General features: G+C 54.2%; 1 protein-coding gene across 10 annotated transcripts in view; it reads left to right on the forward strand.

The window, feature by feature from the left end:
* The window catches only part of PPP6R3 (protein phosphatase 6 regulatory subunit 3), a 1,665,951-nt gene that overhangs the window by 1,634,524 nt on the left and 10,201 nt on the right, over positions 1-21,226 (forward strand). For all 10 annotated transcript variants that reach the window (XM_086957827.1, XM_086957831.1, XM_086957834.1 and 7 more), the window contains one exon: positions 3,831-3,950. In XM_086957827.1, coding sequence (XP_086813953.1) covers positions 3,831-3,950 — 120 coding nt within the window. The remainder of the gene's footprint in view (positions 1-3,830; positions 3,951-21,226) is intronic.

Below are 21,226 nucleotides of genomic sequence, written 5' to 3' on the forward strand. Positions count from 1 at the left end.
TCAGGGCAATCTGTCCGACCATGTCCTGATCTCGGAGGGCACTGCGAGTCAACTGCAGTGGTAGCTCACGGACCGCGATTGGGTCAACAGCAGATCCCTCTCCCTTCCCCAACCGGAGCACGTGGTTGTGACAGACGCGTCCCTCCATGGCTGGGGGGGCCACTTGGGAGAGGCGGAGATCAGAGGCCTCTGGTCTCTGGCGGAGTCCCGGCTCCATATCAACCTTCTGGAGCTGCGGGCGATTCGTCTGGCACTGAAGGCATTCCTCCCCTCTGTCCGAGGGAGTGCAGTGCAGGTGTTCACGGACAACACCACCGCCAGGTGGTACTGCAACAAACAAGGCGGTGTGGGGTCCTGGACCCTCTGTCAAGAGGCTATGCGCCTCTGGCAGTGGCTGGAACGGGGCATGACCCGGGTGGTTCATCACCTGGCAGGTTCTCTGAACGCCAGGGCGGACTAACTCAGCCGAAGGTGCTCGATGGATCATGAATGGCGTCTGAACTCTGACGTGGTGCAAGGCATCTTTCTGCAGTGGGGAGAGCCTTGGTTAGATCTATTCGCCACCGAAGAGAGCGTGCAATGTCATCAGTTCTGCACGTTGGAATTTCCAAGGCGGCACTCGCTCGGCGACGCATTTCGTCGCGAGTGGAGTTGCGGTCTGTTACACGCCTTTCTGCCTATACCACTTCTGCCCAGAGTGCTGAAGAAAATCAAGCACGACCGGGCCCAAGTCATCCTTGTGGCTCCGGACTGGGCTCGAAGATACTGGTATCCCGAGCTACTCAATATGTCAGTCGGTCCCCCGATCCGTCTGCCTCTTCAGGAGAACCTTCTGTCGCAGCAGCAGGGGACGGTCCTCCACCCGAAGCTGTCCAGTCTCCACCTCCATTCTTGGCGATTGAGCGGCGACAGTTAAGGCCAATTGACTTGCCTCCTGAAGTCTGTAATGTTATTCTGGCAGCCAGGCATCCCTCCACAAAGTCGGTATAGGCCTGCCGGTGGAACAGATTTTTGGCATGGTGCACAGCAAAGGCTGTGGATCCTCTTTCTGACCCTCTTCCTGAGGTTCTTTTCTTCCTTCTTTCTCTTGCCCAGCAGGGCTCTGCTCTGGGCACTATCAAGGGCTACCTTTCTGCCCTTTCGGCCTTTCTAAGGCTGCTTGATCAACCTTCTTTGTTCAAGTCCCCTATAGTAACTCGTTTTCTAAAGGGCATCACACACATGTTTCCACCTGTTCCCTTTGTGATGCCTCAGTGGGACTTGAACCTGGTTCTTACTTTCCTGATGTGCGCTCCCTTTGAGCCCCTTCATTCTTGTCCTCTCCGTCTTCTCACTTTGAAGACAGCTTTCCTGGTTGCCATCACCTCTGCCAGGAGAGTGAGTGAGCTCCAGGCTCTATCTTGCAAACCTCCTTTCCTGTGTGTACATCCGGACAAAGTGGTGTTGCGTACAAGACCCTCTTTCCTGCCCAAGGTAGTCTCTGCTTTTCACATCGGGCAGTCCATCACCTTGCCCTCCTTCTTTCCGCCTCCGCATCCCTCAAAGGATGAAGAGCGGCTCCATCGTCTGGACATAAAACTTGCGCTTTCATTCTATATGGATCGCACACGCCAGTTCCAGGTGGATGACCAACTCTTTGTTGGTTACGTGGGTGCGAAGAAGGGACGGGCAGTGCATAAGCGGACCATCTCTCGGTGGGTCGTCTTATGCATCAAGGCGTGCTACTCCTTGGCTAGAAAGGAGCCTCCAGTTGGGCTGAGGGCCCATTCCACTCGGGCCACGGCGGCTACTACTGCCCTGGGTCGGGGAGTCCCCCTGCAGGACAGTTGCCAGGCGGCTACGTGGGCCTCGCTGCACACCTTTGCGAGGCACTACTGCCTCGGGCCACGGCGGCTACTACTGCCCTGGGTCGGGGAGTCCTTCTGCAGGACAGTTGCCAGGCGGCTACGTGGGCCTCGCTGGACACCTTTGCGAGGCACTACTGCCTGGACAGTCGAGTCCGGAGGGATGGCTTCTTTGGCCGTTCCGTCCTCCAGGACTTTCTGGTGTGAGTATTGGTTCGCAGACCCACCACCGGGGTTGGTATTGCTGGGGTATCTATTCTAAGGTAAGGAATCTGATACTAACCTGTTTCTTTCAGATGAACAAGTTACTTACCTTCGGTAACGATATATCTGTAAGAAACAGTATTTATTATTAGTCCTTACCGCCCCGCCCATCCTCCCCGTTCTGCGAACTGATACCTAGGGTTAAGGTCATCCTTTTTCAGGGCCCTAGTTTCATGGCACCAGTGTTGGTTCTAGCATGGCTCTGCGTATCTGGCGCGGAAAAGCTGTGTCTTAAGAACTGACGTCAGCGCGCGTGGGCGGCGTCTAAGTACTCCGGCGGACGGGGAGCCAGAGATGAAGCTTAACAACGCACAGGGGTATTGCTACGCAAAAGTTTCCGGATCCAGTCTGACGCCTGGGGATATTCGAAGGTAAGGAATCTAATACTAACTACTGTTTCTTACAGATATATCGTTACCGAAGTTATGTAACTTGTTCGTTTGGCTATCAACTCGCAACACATGTCTGGCACTCACTTGTGTTGTCCGAACACACATTTAAAAGTAACAGTGTAAATCTTTGTGATTTAATTTTTATGTGACATTTAGTATGGTACGCAGCAAAGTAATAAAACTACCCTGTAGATTTTATCTGAAAGGTTTGACAACATTAATGATCATCTGGGTCTATTACGGGTTATCACTGCGTGGGGCCCAGTTATTCTCATTATTGGCTAGGGACTATTTATGTATGTACTGCCTGGTCTCGTTATTGGCTATGAGCTATTGGTGTATGTACTGCCTGCTGTTAATGAAGTTCATTCCTATTTGGAACAATTGAGGCTCGTTTCTGCCAGTGATCTGGGTAAATAGGTGCCACTAGGTCTGGGTGTTGGCCTTTTTCTTAGTCTGGGTGTGCATGCCAACCTATGGATATGTTGTATGTATATGTGCTTGAATGTATGATATATAAGTGTGTGTGTGTGTACTTGCATTTTACAAAAGGGAAAGCTTTTGGTTGGCTTCATACGACCATTCCCTCTCCATTTATACAAAAGCCCTCATGCTTCTGATGGTCTCCTCTTTACACACTTCCCCAAAGCCATGGTAATAGTGATGAGTGTATCATCAAATTGGGGTTCTTCATTGAGAGCTGTATGGTATTCTTGCAACACTGCATTTTGGTCTATGAAAAATCATTATGGAGCTAATGGTCAGTATTGTTATCTAGATTGATGTTTAATACCGTTCAATACACAGTTTACAAAACAGTCATTGGAAGGGAAGGAATTAAGTGGGATAAAAAAAAATGTATGCAACTCTTAACTACTGTATTGATATTTCTAATTTGTGAGTAGAATTAGTTGTTCTTAAAATATATCTACGTTTCTTTTTTATTGCTAACTGTTGGCTTCAGAGTGTTGAAATCCTATCGGTATGTACAGGAGACATTTTAATGAGGCTCCACATAATCACTCCAAATCCTCAATGCATTTTCAGCACCTTGCTCGCAGTTATATGTGGCCATCAAGCATTGTTTATTTTCACTGTTAATTCCTTCTCTGGATGTTCTGGCTTATTGTTTTTCCTAGGTGGATGCTTTCACCTGACACATGCTTGATTTCCAAACCAGTTTTCTATTTCATGCAATCCATCAGCATGTTGCATTTCTGCCCTTCCCTACTTGCACCCTCCAAAAAGCCCTTCAAACTCTCCATATCACCCCTTTCATCCTACCAAATCAGCTAATTAAAAAAGCTTGTTTGTTTTTGTTTTTTTCCAGTGAAGATGGAAAATTGTCTACCTCTCAAGATGTTTGTAAATATGTGGTGGTAGAGAACTCAGATGTTGCTGTGCTTAATCCTCCTACTGCACAGTGTAATGCTGACAGTCAGGAGCAAAGGTAAAATAAGTTTAGACATTTTTATTCAATTGCTTGCGTAGATATCTTATCTTTTGAACATTGCATGTTCTTTTTTTCACTGATGATTAAAATGCATTAAAGAAAATAGCCTCCTGCTGGCAGAACTCTAGCGCCTATCACATCCATTAAAGTAAAAGTTCTGAATGGCCACTGATCTCATTCACAAGGCCATTTGTGCTGGTAAGTTCAATTTCTATTCATAAATCGGTTGACCTATAAGAGTAAATTTACTTTTGAAATTTCAAAACATTAATTTCCACTCCTAAAATGATCCACTCATGAGATTTGCAACTCTATATTGTAATGTTACGCATGATGCTCTTGCATCCACCAATTACATCCTACTCAGCGACCTCAACTTTCACCTGGACAACCCCAGTGACCAGAAAACTGCATCCCTTTTGGAGAACCTTGCAAACATCGGACTCAAGCAGCTAGTCACCCCTCCAACCCAAGCAGCCTGGACACATGCTCTACCTAATCTTCACTGTAGGTGATGTTCCCACTGGCAGCCACATCACAAACTCCTCTGGACCTACCACCACTTTCTTCACTTCGCCTTACCCGTCCCACCGTACTCCACTCCCCTCACCGCCCATCCCCCCACCTTCGTAGCTGGAACAAGGCCACCAAAGAACATCTCATCACCTTCCTCAGCACTACTAAACTGCTGAGATCAACAGACGCCAATACCTCAACACTCAACCTCCACAGATGAATCTCCAACTGTACTGACACTCAGGCACCCCTCAAGAAGGCACCAGGCCAGCAACACAACAAGAAAGCCAGCTGGTTCACTCCCGCCCTCTACTAGTCAAGGTGCACCTGCAGACGACTCAAAGAGATGGAGGAACAAAAAATCTCAAACTCACGCATCCTTCAAAACCGTTGTCAACACACCACCACCACCTCGTCAAAATCACAAAGAAAATGATCCTCCAAGACCGAATGTACACAACAGGAAAAAACTCTTTCCCATCGTCAAGAAGTTCGCAAGACCCAACAGCGAGACTACAGATGTCCCACCCTCAGAAGACCTCTGCAACAAACTCAGCACCTTCTTCCACCTAAAGATCAGGCAAATCTACGACGGCTTCGACACCCAAAACCCTGCCACTTCGCGCGTCGCCACCGCACACAACCATACCGCACTCCACCAGATCCTGCTCAACTAGACTCCACTCGCCACAGACACACTCAAGACCATGAAGAGCATCCACTCAAGAGCCCCTGTTTGTATCAAATCTTACGTAGAGCAGCCACTTTCGTATCCCCAGAGCTTTGTAGCACCATCAACTGCTCCATCGAAACTGCCACCTTCCTCGATGACTGGAAATGAGCCAAGATCAACCCTCATCTGAAGAAGACCTCCGCCGACCCAACATACCTCAAGAACTTCAGACCCATCTCCCTCCTCCCCTTCCCAGCCAAGGTCATAGAGAAGGCAATAAACGTCCAACTCCAAGTTCATCGAAGAGAACCATGTCCTGGACATCTCTGGCTTCTGAAGTAACAACAGCACGGAGACCCCACTCTTCCCCGCCACTGTTGACATCCGCTCCCTCCTCGGCCAATCAATCAATCAATCAATCAAGACATTTATAGAGCGCACTACTTACCCACAGGGTCTCAAGGCGCTTAGGGGAGGGGGGGGGGGTGCTGCTACTGCTCGAACAGCCAGGTCTTGAGCTTCTTCCTGAAGGAGAGGTGGTCTTGGGTCAGGCGCAGGTCGGTCGGGAGGGAGTTCCAGGTCTTGGCGGCCAGGTAGGAGAAGGACCTTCCTCCTGTAGTCGTTCTTCGGATGCGGGGGACGGCGGCGAGGGCATAGCTGGCTGATCGGAGGTGGTGTTTGGGAGCGTAGAAGTTGATGCAGTTGTTGAGGCAGCTCGGGCCTTGATCGTGTAGGGCTTTGTATGCGTGGGTGAGGAAACGGAAGGTGATTCTTTTGTTGACGGGCAGCAAATGCAGGTCTCTCAGATGTCCAGAGATGTGGCTGTGTCGTGGGATGTCGAGGATGAGTCTGGCTGAGGTGTTCTGGATCCGCTGGAGTCTCTTCTGGAGCCTGGCGGTGGTTCCGGCGTAGAGGGCGTTGCCGTAGTCCAGTCGGCTGGTGACGAGGGCCTGGGTGACAGTCTTCCTGGTCTCGGTGGGGATCCACCGGAAGATCTTCCGTAGCATGCGCAGGATGTTGAAGCACGACGAGGAGACGGCGTTGACTTGTCTGGGCATGGAGAGGGAGGAGTCCAGGATGAAGCCCAGGTTGCGTGCGTGGTCCGTCGGATTGGGTGCGGTGCCCAGGGCGGGGGGCCACCAGGAGTCGTCCCAGGCGGAGGGCGAGGAGCCCAGGATGAGGACTTCCGTCTTGTCTGAGTTCAGTTTCAGGCGGCTGGTCGTCATCCATTCGGCTACGTCTTTCATCCCTTCGTGAAGGTTGGCTCTGGCGGCAGCGGGGTCGTTGGTCAGGGAGAGGATCAGCTGGGTGTCGATCAGCAAATTTGAACCACTGCCTCACTCCATGTACGCACCAGACCACTTCGCTCTGGCCAACTTGCTTTGGCCACGTCCCACAGACTCACTAGACCAGAACTGGAGGAAGATCCTTCTCCTACCTTGCCACCAAGACCTGGAAAACCCTGTCCCTCCACCAATCCTCACCTCTAACTCAATTCAGGAAGGATTTTAAGACCTGGCTCTTTGACTGAACCTCACCCAGATGGATCAGCAGCACTCAACCCCTCCTTGAGACGCTCATGGGTAAGTAGCCGCTCTATACAAAATCCTGATTGAGTGTTTGATGAATACTCATAGATGCAGGGTGCCGGCATTCCAGTATGTGGATGTCTTGGAAAGTTTATTCATGCCGTTATACTTAAAAGCTTGTGCATATTCATATATTTTTTCTCCAGAATGTTCCTTTCCTGGAAGCCGTTTGAGAAGTACTCCTCTCAAGGGCGCACGTAAAACCATTTTCAGGGAAGAATTGAGAATCAAATACCCTACCTTAAAATGGGTGATTGCTGAAGGGGTTTCTCCTAGAAAACATTCTCTGTGGAGAAAGAAATGCATTTGTAATAGAACTTAGATTGAATGGTTACTATTGGGAATTTATTACAATTTTCCAGGAATACTCTTTGAAACTATTGTGGACTGCAAAAATACAGATAGCTGCTGTAAAATGTTGGAGTGAATCTAAAGGTGCATATGAGGAAATGGGGTGTTTTATGTGGTTTGGTTGTGTGGCCTCACCGTGTAATACTTACCAACCCCTTTAAGACTAATAGACTTTGTTTGTTCAACCCTCAAACTCAACCATAGGTAGCTGTTGCTCTGAGCAGAAAGGCTTACACAAAGGAACACGTGTAAAGCTTTTAATATGAAAGAGACTATTAGTTATAGATTTCTTACCTTAGAATTACCCCCAGGCGTCCGTCCGGATACCGTGAATGTTTCTTCAGCAGTACCCCTGCGTGTCGGTAGGTTGAGTCGGTCGACTCCGCGTTCATCATTGTCGTGATCGCCGGAATGACGTTGCGGTATCTTAGACGCCGCCCCTGAGCGCTGAAGTTAGTTCATTCTTTTTCCACGCCAGTCAGCGCAGATTCGGGAGAGCGGTACCCTCAGTCATTTCTTGACTAGAGTTTTTTCGACTTTTGACTTCTTTTTTCAAGTCGTCCGGCTCCTGGTGCACGGAGGGATGTTACATCGACGGACCGGCTTCAAGCCTTATGACTCCTGTCACAAACTGATGTCTGTCACGGACCCACACCTCATGTGCCTTTGGTGCCTGGGGCACAACCACAACCTGAAATTGTGCTCCGACTGTCTGGCCATGAACCCAAAGTCTTTGCGGGAGCGGTCCCGGAAGCTTCTGGAGGCCTGGCAGTCAGCTCCGTGACGCTCGAGGTCCCAGTCGACAGGGAGGTCGTGGGACCGGTCACGGAGCCATCACCATCCCTCCTCGCCTTTGGGTAAGTCAAGGGACAAAAAGAAGGCGAAGAAGCACCGCCGCTCTTTGCGCTCTCCCCGTCCGTTGGTCAACGGAGTGCGGTAGGTGGTTGTCCTATGGCTCCGCCTGTGGAGCCTACTGGGATGGTTCAAGAGCTTTCCTCCTTTCCTGGGAGTCGGCAAGTCCCCTGCCCAGCTTCATCAGTTTTACAAAGCTCTCCACTCTATCTTTGGGCAGCCCAACTCCGCCACCACGCCTTTGGGCCCCGCGGACTCGTTGGGGGCTATAGGCCTTTGATGCCGGCAGCTACAGCCCGGCTCCGCAGGGCCCCCAAGGATCCGGGCCTGGATCTGGTTGGGTGTTGGTAGACCTCACCACACCTCCTCCAGCACCGATAACTGTGACAACAAAGCTGGTTGTGTCCCTGACCGGCGTCGACCCTGGCCCCCGCCTTGATTTGGAAACCGAGCCGGACCAGCGTCTACCACCGCCAGTACTGGCACCGACCGACGCTGGTACCGACGCTGACTGATACTTTTATACCACTGTTCTCCTCTGGTGTTCCATATCACCCTGAGTGGCAGCCAGAGGAAGGTCAATGGCCCACTGCCATCGCCTTTGACCTGCCAATCGATATATACTACTAGCAGTAGATTCCTTAACATAGAATTTTCCCCAGGCATGATACTGGATCCGGAAACCATTTTGCCACAGCATCTCTGCGCGCCGGGGGGAGAATGCATCACGCGACTCCGCCCAGGCATTGTCCGCGTACATGACGTCAGCGAGGTCATGTACTTCTTTTATCTGAAAGAAACAGGTTAGTATTAGATTCCTTACCTTTGAATATCCCCAGGCGTCCGACTGGATCTGGAAACTTTTGCTTAGCAGTACCCTTGCGCGTCGGCAGGAGTCGTCTGCGGCACCGCGTCAGTCGTCGGCGTCGTAGGCGCCGGGATGAGGTTGCCGGAGTACTTAGATGCCGCCCTCGCGCGCTGACGTCAGTCCTTCTTTTTTCCACGCGAGCAAGCGCAGATCCGGAAAAAGTTGTACCCTTAGTCAATTTTTTACTAACTTTTTCGATCTTTTTTCATCATCTCTCGAAGTTGCTAGAATCCGACGGTGCCGGTAGGGATGCCCCGGTTCAAACCCTGCGTCGACTGCAACCGACTGTTGTCTGTTACCGACCCCCATCGCCGGTGCCTTCACTGTCTGGGCCCTGACCATGACGACAAGTCCTGCTCAGACTGCCGGGGCCTGACGTCCAAAGCTAGACGGGAGCAGTCCCGCAAACAACTCGAGCTCCGGCAGTCGGCCCAGCGCCGCTCGAGGTCCCGGTAGGCGAGGAGGTCGAGGGACCAGTCGCGGGGTCTGAGTCATCATAGCGTAGTCACCAGTCTTCAGGCTCAAAGTCCTCAGGTAAGAGACACAAAAAGTCGAAGAGGCTGCATCGCTCTTCTGACATTTCTCCCCCCTCCGACGCTCGTGTGACGCGGGCGGGGGTTCGAAATGACAAACCCCTCCGCGGCTCCACCGGAGCCGCAGGCGTCGCGGCCTGCGCCATACCCGCCGGTCCCTGGGCAGAACGCGACGCCAGAGGATATCAACTTCTTCCTCATGGCCATGAGGTCGCTCGCTCCTCCGTCGGGTTCCGCAGCGCCTTCGGGCCAAGCGGCCCGGACTGGGTCCCCAAGCAGGCCGGGTGCTTCGGCCCCGGCGTCGTCGGGTGCTTCGGCCCCGGCAGCTACTTTGGTCCAAACGCCCCGCTTAATCCGGTCCCGGATCAGAGTGCCAGTCTTCTCAGGACTGGACAGGTGAGTTTGAGGAGGGCAGTAGAGTGGCAGTGGAGGACACTTCGCCCGACACTGGTTTGTTCTCCCCTCCTACCGTGGCTACGGAGGAGGGGGCTGCCTATAGTGTGGTGCTGACGTGGGCTGCCAAGGCCTTGGGCCTTGAGCTCCCCGTCGCGGCCGCGAGGACTAACCTCCTCACTGAGGTCCTTAAACCGCAGGCAAGCCCGGCCGAGCCTCTGCTGTTATTTAACGAGGCCTTGTCAGACGTTCTTCTGGGCATGGTCTAAGCCCGCTACAGGTCCGCCTGTAGATAGGAACGTGGCCAGGCGCCACCAATCGGGTTCGGGCGACCCTTGCTTCCTGTCCACCCACCCCACCCCAGAGAGCCTGGTCATCCAAGACTATAACTCCCAGACCGCATTCCCGACGGCTCCCACCGATCCCCCCCGATCCCCCCGTACGAGCAATACGGGAAAAAGGTATTCTCCTCCCTGAGTTTGGGGTTGCGGTCAGTCAACACCGCGTGCCTCTTGGGCCGTTACACCCACTCTCTGTGTGAGACAGTCGCGGACGTGCTGCCACAATGTCCAGAGGAGGTCCAGACTAAGCTCACACAAGCCCTTGCGGAGAGTCTAGATGTAGCACGGGATTCCATCCGGTGTGGGCTGGATACCACGTACTAACTGGGCAGAGCGATGGCAACGACGGTGGCGATTCATCGCCACATCTGGTTGAGCTCCGCCAACTTTTCGGCTGATGTCCAAAACCCCCTTATAGACATGCTGCTTGATGGCCGTCGCCTCTTTGGCGACAAGGCAGACCAGCGTTTGAGCGATTTAAGGACTCCAGGGCTACGGCCAAGTCCTTGGGCCTCTCGGCCCGCGTCAGCAAATGGCTGCCTTTCGCTCCTTTCATGGCCAAGGAAGGGGCGCCCCCACACGTGCTGCCAGCCACGGGCCGCAGACTACCATCCAGCGCGGTGGCGTACGTGGAAACTGCAGTGGTGGCGGTCTGGGACAATGGTGAGGCCAGTCCACAATGCCCCTGCAGCATCCGCCTCAAAACCCTCCTATTTCGAGCTTACAGGATCCGCCTCTAAACCCTCTTAGTCCGTGCTTCTCGGCCCATGTGACGCCAGTGGGGGGCAGGGTTCGCCATCACCACCTCCACTGGCGCACTGTCACATCGGACAGGTGGGTGCTGCAAATTGTCCGAAGGGGCTACTCCCTCCCCTTCGAGGCGTCCCCTCCAGCCATGCCACCGCAGTACCACTGCGTGTCGGGGGATCACTTGAAACTTTTACCAGAGGAAGTTACGGCCCTCTTGGCCAAGGGGGCCATCAAACGCGTTCCTGGGCCAGAAGTAGAGTGTGGTTGTTACTCCCTCTACTTTCTGGTACCCAAGAAGGGCAAAGGGGGCCTACGCCCTATCTTGGACCTGCGGAACGTCAACGGCTTCCTCTGGAAGGAGAAGTTAAAGATGCTGACACTGGCTCAGGTCTTACCTGATCTGGACCCGGGAGACTGGATGGTAGCGTTGGACTTGCAGGACGCTTATTTTCATATCCCCGTCCTGCCGGCCCACTGGCGTTACCTGCGGTTCACAGTAGGCCACAAGCACTTTCAGTTTACCGTGCTCCCCTTCGGCCTTACCAGCGCCCCACGGGTGTTCACGAAAGTGATGGCGGTGGTCGCATCTGCGCAGGTTAGGGGTTTGTCTTCCCGTACCTCGACGACTGGTTGTTGAAGGCGGGCTCGCCCCAGACAGTCGTCCGCCACCTCCAGACTACAGCCGACCTCCTGCACCTGCTGGGGTTCTCCATCAATGTGCCGAAGTCACACCTGTGTCCCTCTCCGAAGCTCCTCTTCATCCGAGCGGTTCTAGACTCTGCGCAGTTTCGGGTTTATCCTCCCGAACAGCGGGTTCAGGATATTCAGGCTCAGATTCTGATCTTTCAGCCGTTATCCCGAGTCTCGGTCAGGTTGAAGCTGCGACTTCTGGGGCTGATGGCTTCCTGCATCATTCTGGTGCATCACGCCAGGTGGCGGATGCAGGCTCTGCAGTGGGACCTGAAGTTTCAGTGGGCCCAGCATCCGGGAAGCTTGTCCGACCATGTCTTGATATCGGAGGGCACTGCAAGACAGTTGCAGTGGTGGCTCACGGACCGCGATTGGGTCAGCGGCAGATCCCTCTCCCTACCCCGACCGGAGCACGTAGTTTTGACTGACACGTCCCTCCAGGGCTGCAGGGGCCACATGGGAGAGGCAGAGATCAGAGGCCTCTGGTCTTAGGCGGAGTTCCGGCTCCACATCAACGTTCTGAAGCTGCGGTCGATCCAGCTTGCACTGAAGGCATTTCTCCCCTCTGTCCGGGGGAATGTAGTGCAGGTGTTCACGGACAACACCACCGCCATGTGGCACTGCAACAAGCAGGGCAGGTGGGGTAATGGACCCTATGCCAGGAGGCTCTGCGCCTCTGGCAGTGGCTGGAATATCAGGGCATGACCCTGGTGGTTCAACACCTGGCAGGTTCCTTGAACGCCAGGGCGGACAAAATCAGCCGTCGGTGCATGATGGATCGCGAATGGCGTCTGAACTCGGACGTGGTGCAAGGCCTCTTTCTGCAGTGGGGAGAGCCTTGGTTAGATCTATTCGCCACAAAAAAGAACGCGCAATGTCATCAGTTCTGCGCGTTGGAATTTCCAAGGCGGCACTCGCTCGGAGACGGTTTTCGACGCGAGTCGAGCTGCGGTCTGTTGTACGCCTCTCTGCTTATACCACTACTGCCCAGAATGCTGAAGAAAATCAGGCGCGACCGGGCCCAAGTCATCCTTGTGGCTCTGGACTGGGCACGAAGATACTGGTATCCCGTCTGCAGGTTCTCCGCAGGTCTTTTATGTTGTTCTCTGCTGCGGAATTTTTTTCCTAAGAGGGTTCCCATGTTTGGGACGTAACAGGCTCTATGTGGGGTAAAGGTAGCTATTGTATAGCTGTGTCGTGTGCTGGGTAGGTGTGGGCGCCCTTCGGGCTTCTACTCTCCGTGGTGCTCCGGTAGGTTGCAGGTGCGACCCTCTTGCTGCTGGTTGGATTGGCTGTTGCATACCGGGCCATCCTTCTACGGGGTCGCTGAGTTGCTAGCCTGGTCTGGCCTGCTGTCTGCGGCCTGGCATCGTAGCTCTGCCTGGTTCCACTTCTTTTTTGGGCTGTGTGTGTGGACTCCTCGTCCTCCGGGGCGTGTCTGGGCTGTCCTCGGCTGGTGTCTGGCTTGTCCTCGGCTGCTGTCTGGCTTGTCCTGGGTGCGCCGTTCCGTTGTCTGCAGCTGGTGATGCATGCCGGCGCAGACCTGCTGTTTTTCTGCACCATTGTGCCTTCCTGGGACTTCAGCAGGGCGGTTGTCCTTGCCTTGCCCGCTTTCTTGCAGTGTGCCCTGCCTTCAGTTATGCCACTCATCCCTAGGGGTTGGGATGGCTCTTGAGTTCCTGGTTTCTCTTTGGGCGCTGTCTATCCCTGCGCGGGTGTTGGACGGTTCTCTCTGGGTGACCCTGGGCTTCCCCTTCTGCTTCCGCCTGCCTTATTGCTGAGGCCGCCGTTCTGTCTCGTGTATTACCTTCAGACTGCGATAGGTTTGGCTACCCTCTTCACTGGGTGTGTTCTCGTGGGGGAGGTTGCCTTTGCTCTACCTCTTTTCCTTGGAGTCTCAGTGTTAGAACTGGCTTTTTCTGGTAGGCTAAGGCTGACGCCAAAGCCAGGCAGAAACCACCATTCTAGTCAGGGCAAGGAAGTCACACGCCAAGATAACCCCTGCTCACCCCCTTGGTAGCTTGGCTCAAGCAGTAAGGCTAAACTCCGAGGCAATGTGTAAAGCATTTGCGCCAGCGCACAACAGCAACAACATACTAGGCACACCACAAAAGAGACTCCACACAAGGTTATTATAAAAATAACTTTTGTATTGTAAAAACCCATCAGATAAAATCACACATTATACATGGTGCCAACTGGCATGGGCAATATTCACAGGGATTATGTACACAAGACAGGGCCACATGGGCCACTGTCATATCAGATATAGTACTTCTAGATAAAATGTAGAATATAAAATCACTTCTAGAATAAAGAATAAATGTAACATAAAATAATAATCAAAGATAACAACCAGTAACCACTGGTAACAGGAACCAGGACCTTACTAGGACCACCTGTACTAAAAAAAGAAGACCCACCTAAGTATCACTCAGCGTTTAGGGGTCTAGGAAAAGAACACATTACCCATGATGCAATAACCTACATTCAGAGGAGTAATAAATAAAGCACATGATGCATTAAAATACATTCAGGGGTGCAGCGCAAGAAGACCTATGATAACGAAACATTCAGAGGTGCAGCGCATGGAAAGAAAGACACATGATGCCTAAAACATTCAGAGGTGCATAATAAATCAATAGCGCAAAAACTCACATTAGCAATAACTATTAAAAAGCATAGAAATCACATTGCGCCAACACTACATAAGCCACTACCTGTGGCAGTCCCTAGTCCAACTGGCCTTGTTGGGGCTCAGATGCCCTGAGTCTCAATATCAGGGTGCGCTGCCATGCAGCGCCAGTCTCAAAGTACAAAATGCCTAAACGTAGCAGCTGGCACTAAGTGCTGCGCAGCTGTGAAGGCCGGGCACCACTGTTCCCTCTCTGTCCCACACAGGGACTCTCTTGAAATTGCGCCTAAACGGTGCAGCCGCCCACTAATTGCTGGGCAGCTGGGATGCAGAAATGCGGCAGGGCTCTCACTAGCCCTCAGGCGCAAACTGCGCCACGCTGGAGCCACACAGGCTCTGGACACCACATGTCCCCAAACGGTGGAGCTCTCAGGCTCTAAACAAAATATGGCCCCTCTGAGCCACACAGGCTCTCTCAAACTGCGGGGGTCGTTGGAGTCCCTCACGGGGGACTCGAGCAAAAGAAATGCGGCAGGGAGCCCCTCGGGCTCCAAACAGACCAAAATGCCCCCACGAGCCTCTCTCAGGGCTCAACACCAACAATGCCCTCTTCGGTGGGGCGGCCCGCTGCCATCTGGGGCCGCCCTACATGCTAGCAGCCCATGGGGGAGGCGGGCACCGGTAATGTGCCCCGACGCCACAAAACTCCATCTGCTCCCTCACGGAGCAGCAACAGCACTGCCCCCGTCTCACCCGGCCCACACGGAGCCCCCCAGCCCTTCAACTCACCGGGCTCTCCTGTGCGGGGCTCCTCCGGGCGGCGGCTTCGTCTTCTGGGCAGCGCGGGGCTCCTCTTCCACCACGGAGCCCCGCCTGCAAGCTCAGCTGCTCTCTGCCGCTCTCCTCCCGGCGGCGGCCATCTCCGTTCTCCCTCTCCTCACGGGAGACCGGAAGGAAACGTCCCTGGCTTCACTCTCTCGGGGCTCCCTCCTGCAGCAGGGCTCCCTCGCATCACGGGAGCCCTGCGATCCGGCCGCCATGCTGCCTCCTTTCTCTCTCCCCTCGCGGTCGCCATTACTCGGCACCCAGGCTGCGGGGGCGGGACTTCCGGCCGGCCGTGCTGCAATTGGCCGGCCGGACGAGCACTTCCGGGTCGCCGCGGGCAGCGCGGCGGCCCTCTCTAGACAGGCAGGTGGGCAGGCAAAGTTTCCCGAGGAGTGGGCTCCCTCGTGGAAAGGATAAAATAAAGACGCGAGGTGGGCACTCGCAAAAATAAGTAATTAACCGGGCATAAAGCAGGGTGGCACCTGCAAAACCTCACGCAAAATGCTTGATAGCCACACACTCGCTACGAGTGCAAAAATAAAGCGCTCTCAAGGCGCTAGGGGCATAGACAAGCCCCCAGAACGACCCCTGCATCAAGAAGGGTCCCAGCATCACAGGTTAAGGTCTCCAGGGCAGAACAAAGTCCAGCAAAAGTCCTCAAAGATGCAGCCAGGCAGGGGGACAGCCAGGAAGAGTCCCCCAGCAGTCCATCAAATGTCCAGGAGCTGGGCAGGGCCCAGGGATTCCCCTGAGCCCCAGCAGCAGCATGCCCCTGGCAGATTCAAGTTAGAAACAAGAACCTTTTGGAAGGGGACACAGCCCCTTCTTATACACAGAAAAGTCTTTGAAGTCCTTTGAAGTCCTTTGAGGCAGGCAGTGTGAGAACCAGCCAGAACTGGTTACAGGGAAGTCCCTTCAGTATCAGGGACAGAGGTGACAGTCGCCCAGCGGGAGGTGGAGCCAGCTTTGTAGTTAGGCAGGCACAGCCCTTCACTATCAGGTGCCATCTCCTCCCACTTCCCTGGCAGCAGATGCTGCCTTTCATCCATGGGCTGACTTCAGACAACCTCCTGGGCTCTCTAGCCCCTGTCATCCTCAAACCAGACAGTCAATCCACAAGCAGGCCCAGGCACTCTGGGCCAGGCTCACCAGCCAATCACACGCCAGCACCAACTTACACAAATATGCCAACTTCCAAAAGTAGTACTTCTAGACTAGACACAGTCATGCCGCATATATCATTTTGCAGCATTCATTCTCACGTGTTCATACATACCAAACTCGCCCCTGCACTCCCCACACATCAGGAACTACCATGGGCATACATATTCCCCATTCATTCCTATGGGAGGGCAGGTCACTCACCACTCATTCACAGGGAGCTCAAGCACTTTACACGGTACCCCAGTGAAAAAGTGCGCAGAGGCCTAAAACCACCAACACCAGGTTCCATAAACAGGCTAGGAAAAAGCGAAAAGTCTAGGAGTGAACCTGCCCAACGGGCCGGGTCCAACACTCAGGGTTGCTCTTCTTCCTCTACATTGCTTGGGCTTTGAAGCTTCTGGTGGAGACTCTTGGTGTCTGGTGCAGGCGTGGGGTGCTCTGGCCTCCTTTCGCCTTGTCCTTGTTTCTCCTCCTCAAAGCAGGCTGCCTCTTTTCCTGTCTTCCCACATCCCTTCTGGGGTTGGTCGTCTTCTAAGTGTAGGGGTTCCCCTTGCCTTGGGGACAGGGCTCTTCACCCTGTCCGTTTGAACTGTCCCCTGTGGGACTCTGTTATGTCCAGGCGGGTGGGGTCCTCTTGCAGACTCTCCTCCCCTCTGGGTATGGCTAGGTTATCTAGTCTACGTTAAGGAATCTGCGGCTAGTAGTCTCTATCACATGTACGAGTAACTTACCTTCGGTAACGATGTATCTGGTAGAGACGATTCTAGCTGCAGATTCCTTCACGGCCCGTCCTTCATCCCTGTTCTGCGAGGACCTATGGCTTGGTCTTCTGCATTCGCCTCCCTGTGGGTGGCTGTGTCATCTATGGGTACATTCTTTCCCTCTTTCTGACAGGATGTTAGTCCTGTTTCTTTGTTCCTTTTCCCCCCCTTTGGCAGATTGGAGGATAGGTTTATAGGTACTTCTGTGCCCTTATGCTCTGGTTGCTCCAGGTTGGGGCCTCCTTTCCACCCCTCACTTTATAACTAGGGTTTTGAGCCCTCTGCTATCCTCTAGGTTGGGGTCTTTTGGCTGTGCCTCTGCCCTTTGTTCCTTATGGGGGTTGTCACACACTGTGATGAGGCTGTTTCGGAGTTTGCCGTTCCTAGTTTGTCCCAGACTGGTTCCCCTTCATTGTTTTTGGTTGGGGTTGTAGTCCTGTTACATGTTATCCTGTCATTTTTATGTTTGTTCTTTGTCTCTGGGGGGGCTATCTCCTTACTGGAAGGGTTGCTGCTCTGGCTGGGCTCTGTTCTTTATTCTTTTCCCTGCCTTTGGGTACTACAGTGCCTGGCACTGCTCTTTATGGTGGTGTTCCTCACCATTCCTTTTTCCAATGTAGCTGCTCTTTCGCACACTGTTCCTAGACTATGTTTTTGTCTGATGGATCCGCTTTATTACGCGGAATAGATCTCTGAAGAAAACTGACGTAAGCGCGCCGGGGTGGGACTTATGTGACCTCGCTGATGTCATGTAAAGCAGACAACGCCTAGGCGGAGTAGCGTGATGCCCCCTGCCTCTACAAACCCCCATCGCCCCCCCCCCCCCACGCACCAGGATGCTGTGGCAAAAGTTTTCCGGAGCCAGTCTCACGCCTGGGGATAATTCTACGTTAAGGAATCTGCGGCTACAACTGTCTTTACCAGATACATCGTAAAAAACGTGTACATCTGAAAGAGACACCTTAGTGATAGATTCCTTACCTTAGAATATACCGCAGGAGTCAGACTGGATCGGTAAAGTTTTTCTTCTTGGCGTTGTGCGGCTCTGCGTCAGTCACTGACGTCTCGAGCGCCATGATGACGCCACGAAGAATACTTGGGCGCCACCCATGCGCGCCGACGTCCGTTCTTTCTTTTTCCGCGCCGAAAACACAGATCTGGATTGAGCAAATTCCTAGTCATTTTTTTGACCACTTTTTTTTTTTTTTTTTGGACTTTGTCTCCTTCTCTTGTCTCCTGGTGCATGTAGGGATGCCCGGCTTTAAGTCTTGTGGGTCGTGCCACCATGATATGTCGGTGGCGGACCCCCATGATGTCTGCCTCTACTGCCTGGAGCATGACCATGACTCCTGGTATTGTTGGGTCTGCCGTGCCATGCCCCCGAAGGCCTTACATGAGGGGCACCGGAAGTTGCTGGAGGTCTGGCACTCCTCTCACTGCCGCTCCGGGTCTAGGGGCTGTTCGCGGGACCAGAGCCGTCGCTCCTCGAACTCTAAGTCTTCACCTTCAGATTTCGGTAAGCGACGCCATAAGAAGTCGAAGAAGCTTGTTCACGCTCCGACGTCGGTCCCCAGAGGCGGACGTGGGGGTCAGGGGCTCCGCCCCTGCGGCTCCTCAAGAGCCTGGGAGTCCCCCAGCCTACCTGCTATACCCGGGTCTGTCGGCGTCTCCCAAAAAGGTGCAAGAGTTTCTTGCTGCCATGGACTGCCTGTTTAGGCCTCACGATCCCGCCGGCACGCCTGCGGTCCCGTGTCCAGATCCTGTTGGCCCGGCAGCACCGGCTCTAGCGCCAGCCCCTGAGCCTCTGGATCCAGCGCCCTCGGCTCCAGCCCCGGCGCCCCACGGTGCAGCACCGCTGGCCCCGGCGCTGCCCCTGGCTCCAGCCCCAGTGCCGCACTGGGTGCCGTTTATCCTGCCCCTGACCCGGTTCCCGGACCATTTCATTCCGACCTGGGATCCGCATTGGGATGCAGCTCCGGTTCTGCCCCGGCCGGCCCCCTCTCCGGCTGCGGCCTGCTTCATCTACTCTGGAGCCGGATGAGGATTAGGACGGCTCAGAGGGCCCCCTTGCGCGGCAGTGTGACTCCGAGCAGGATTGGATGGATGACCTTCAAGATGTGGGTGAACTTGATGTGTCTTCTGACCCGGGGTTTGCCTCCCCTCCGCCTACTACGGAGGAAGGCGCTTCCTATACTATGGTGCTGTGTCGAGCAGCGGAGGCTCTCCATCTCGACCTCCCTATGGTGGCCCTTAAGACCAACCTCCTTACGGAGGAGCTCCAGACGGCGTCTATGTCGTCTGAGCCCCTGCTCCCTTTCAATGAGGGCCTTACCGAAGTCCTCTTGGGTACTTGGTTGCGGCCGGCTTTGGGGGCACCGGTGGATAAGAACGTCGCTAGGAGTCATCGCCTGATGATCCCGCCTTCTTGACCACTCACCCCACGCCTGAGAGCCTGGTCATTCAGGCCCGACATCTGAGTGCCTTTCCCTCAGCCCCGCCGGATAAGGACTCTAAGAGGCTGGACCAATATGGCAAGAGGTTGTTCTCCTCAGCCAGTTTGGGGTTGAGGTCGGTTAATACAGCCTGCTTATTGGGCCTTTACTCCCACGCAGTGTGAGATTCGGTGGCAGAGGTTCTGCCTCAGTGCTCTGAGAGGTCCAGGCTTTCCTTTCCCACGCGATTGCGGAGGGCAAGGATGCGGAGAAGTTTACCATCAGGTGTGGTTTGGACACCGCTGATTCGTTGGGCAGGGCGATTTCCACAACGGGTTCTTACCCGATGTCCAGGGTTCGCTCATGGACATGCCCTTTGATGGCTCCCGCCTCTTTGGTGATGAGGCTGACAATGCCCTGGAGCGCTTTAAAGACTCTTGGTCCACGGCCAAGTCTTTGGGTCTTTCCTCGAAAAACCCTGCCACGCCACGGTTTCGTTCCTTTCGTGGCCAGGGCAGGGGTACCCAGGCATGCTCTTCCAGCAAGCCTGTGCAGAACCAGCCTCAGCGAGGCCGCAGACGTAGGTTCCGCCCGGCCGGGTCTGGTAACCGGCATGTGGGTCAGTCCACATCCACCCATGCTGCTTCCCCCTTAAAACCTTCCTAATCTGAGCTTCAGGGGCACCCCACGCCAGTGGGTGGCAGGGTTCGCCTCCACCTCCACCACTGACGCGCGATCACATCGGACAAGTGGGTGCTGTAGATAATCTGCCAAGGTTACTCGCTCCCCTTTCTGTCCTCCCCTCCAGCCATGCCACCTCTGTACCACCGCTTTTCCGGGGATCATTTTGCTCTTCTCCGTCAGGAAGTCTCGGTCCTCCTGGTCATGGGGGCCATTGAGTACATTCCCGATCAGGAAGTAGGGAGTGATTGTTACTCCGACTACTTTCTGGTCCCCAAGAAAGAAAAGTGGGTTTGCGCCCCATCTTGGACCTCCGGGACGTCAATCGCTTCCTCCGGAAGGAGAAGTTAAAGATGCTAACTCTGGCTCCGGTCCTGACTGCCCTGGACCCTGGCAACTGGATGGTAGGGTTGAACTTTCAGGACGCTTATTTTCACATCCCTGTCCTGCCTGCCCACTGGTGTTCCCTGCGGTTCATGGTAGGCCAGGAGCATTTTCAGTTTGCTGTGCTCCTCTTCAGCCTTACCAGCACCACTCGGGTGTTCACGAAAATGATGGCGGTGGTTGCAGCTCATCTGCGTAGGTCCGGGGTGTCAGTCTTCCCCTACCTCGACGACTGGCTGTTGAAGGCAGGCTCGCCCCAGGCAGTCGTCTCCCACCCCCAGACTATGGCCGACCTCCTGCATTTGCTGGGGTTCTCCATCAATGTGCCGAAGTCTCACCTGAGCCCCTCTCAGAAGCTCCCATTTATCGGAGCAGTTCTGGATTCGATGTCGTTTCGTGTTTATCCTCCCGAGCAGCGAGTCCGGGATATTCTGGCTATTATTCCGATTTTTCAGCCTCTATCCCGGGTTTCGGTCAGGACGATCCTCCAGCTGCTGGGCCTGATGGCCTCCTGCATCCTGCTGGTGACGCATGCCAGATGGCATATGCGGCCTCTGCAGTGGGACCTGAAGTTCCAGTGGTCACCGCATCAAGGCAACCTGTCCGATCACGTCCAGATCTCGGAGGGCGCTGCACGACAGTTGCAGTGGTGGCTCACGAACCCTGATTGGGTCAGTGGAAGGTCCCTCTCCCTTCCCCAACCGGAGCACACAGTGGTGACTGATGCGTCCCTCCTGGGATGGGGAGGCCACATGGTAGAGGCAGAGAACAGAGGCCTCTGGTCTCCGGCGTAGTCCCGGCTCCATATCAACCTCCTGGAGCTGCGGGCGATCCG

This window comes from Lissotriton vulgaris, chromosome 2_1 (assembly GCF_964263255.1).
Source record: "Lissotriton vulgaris chromosome 2_1, aLisVul1.2, whole genome shotgun sequence".
Classification (NCBI taxonomy): Eukaryota; Metazoa; Chordata; class Amphibia; order Caudata; family Salamandridae; genus Lissotriton; species Lissotriton vulgaris.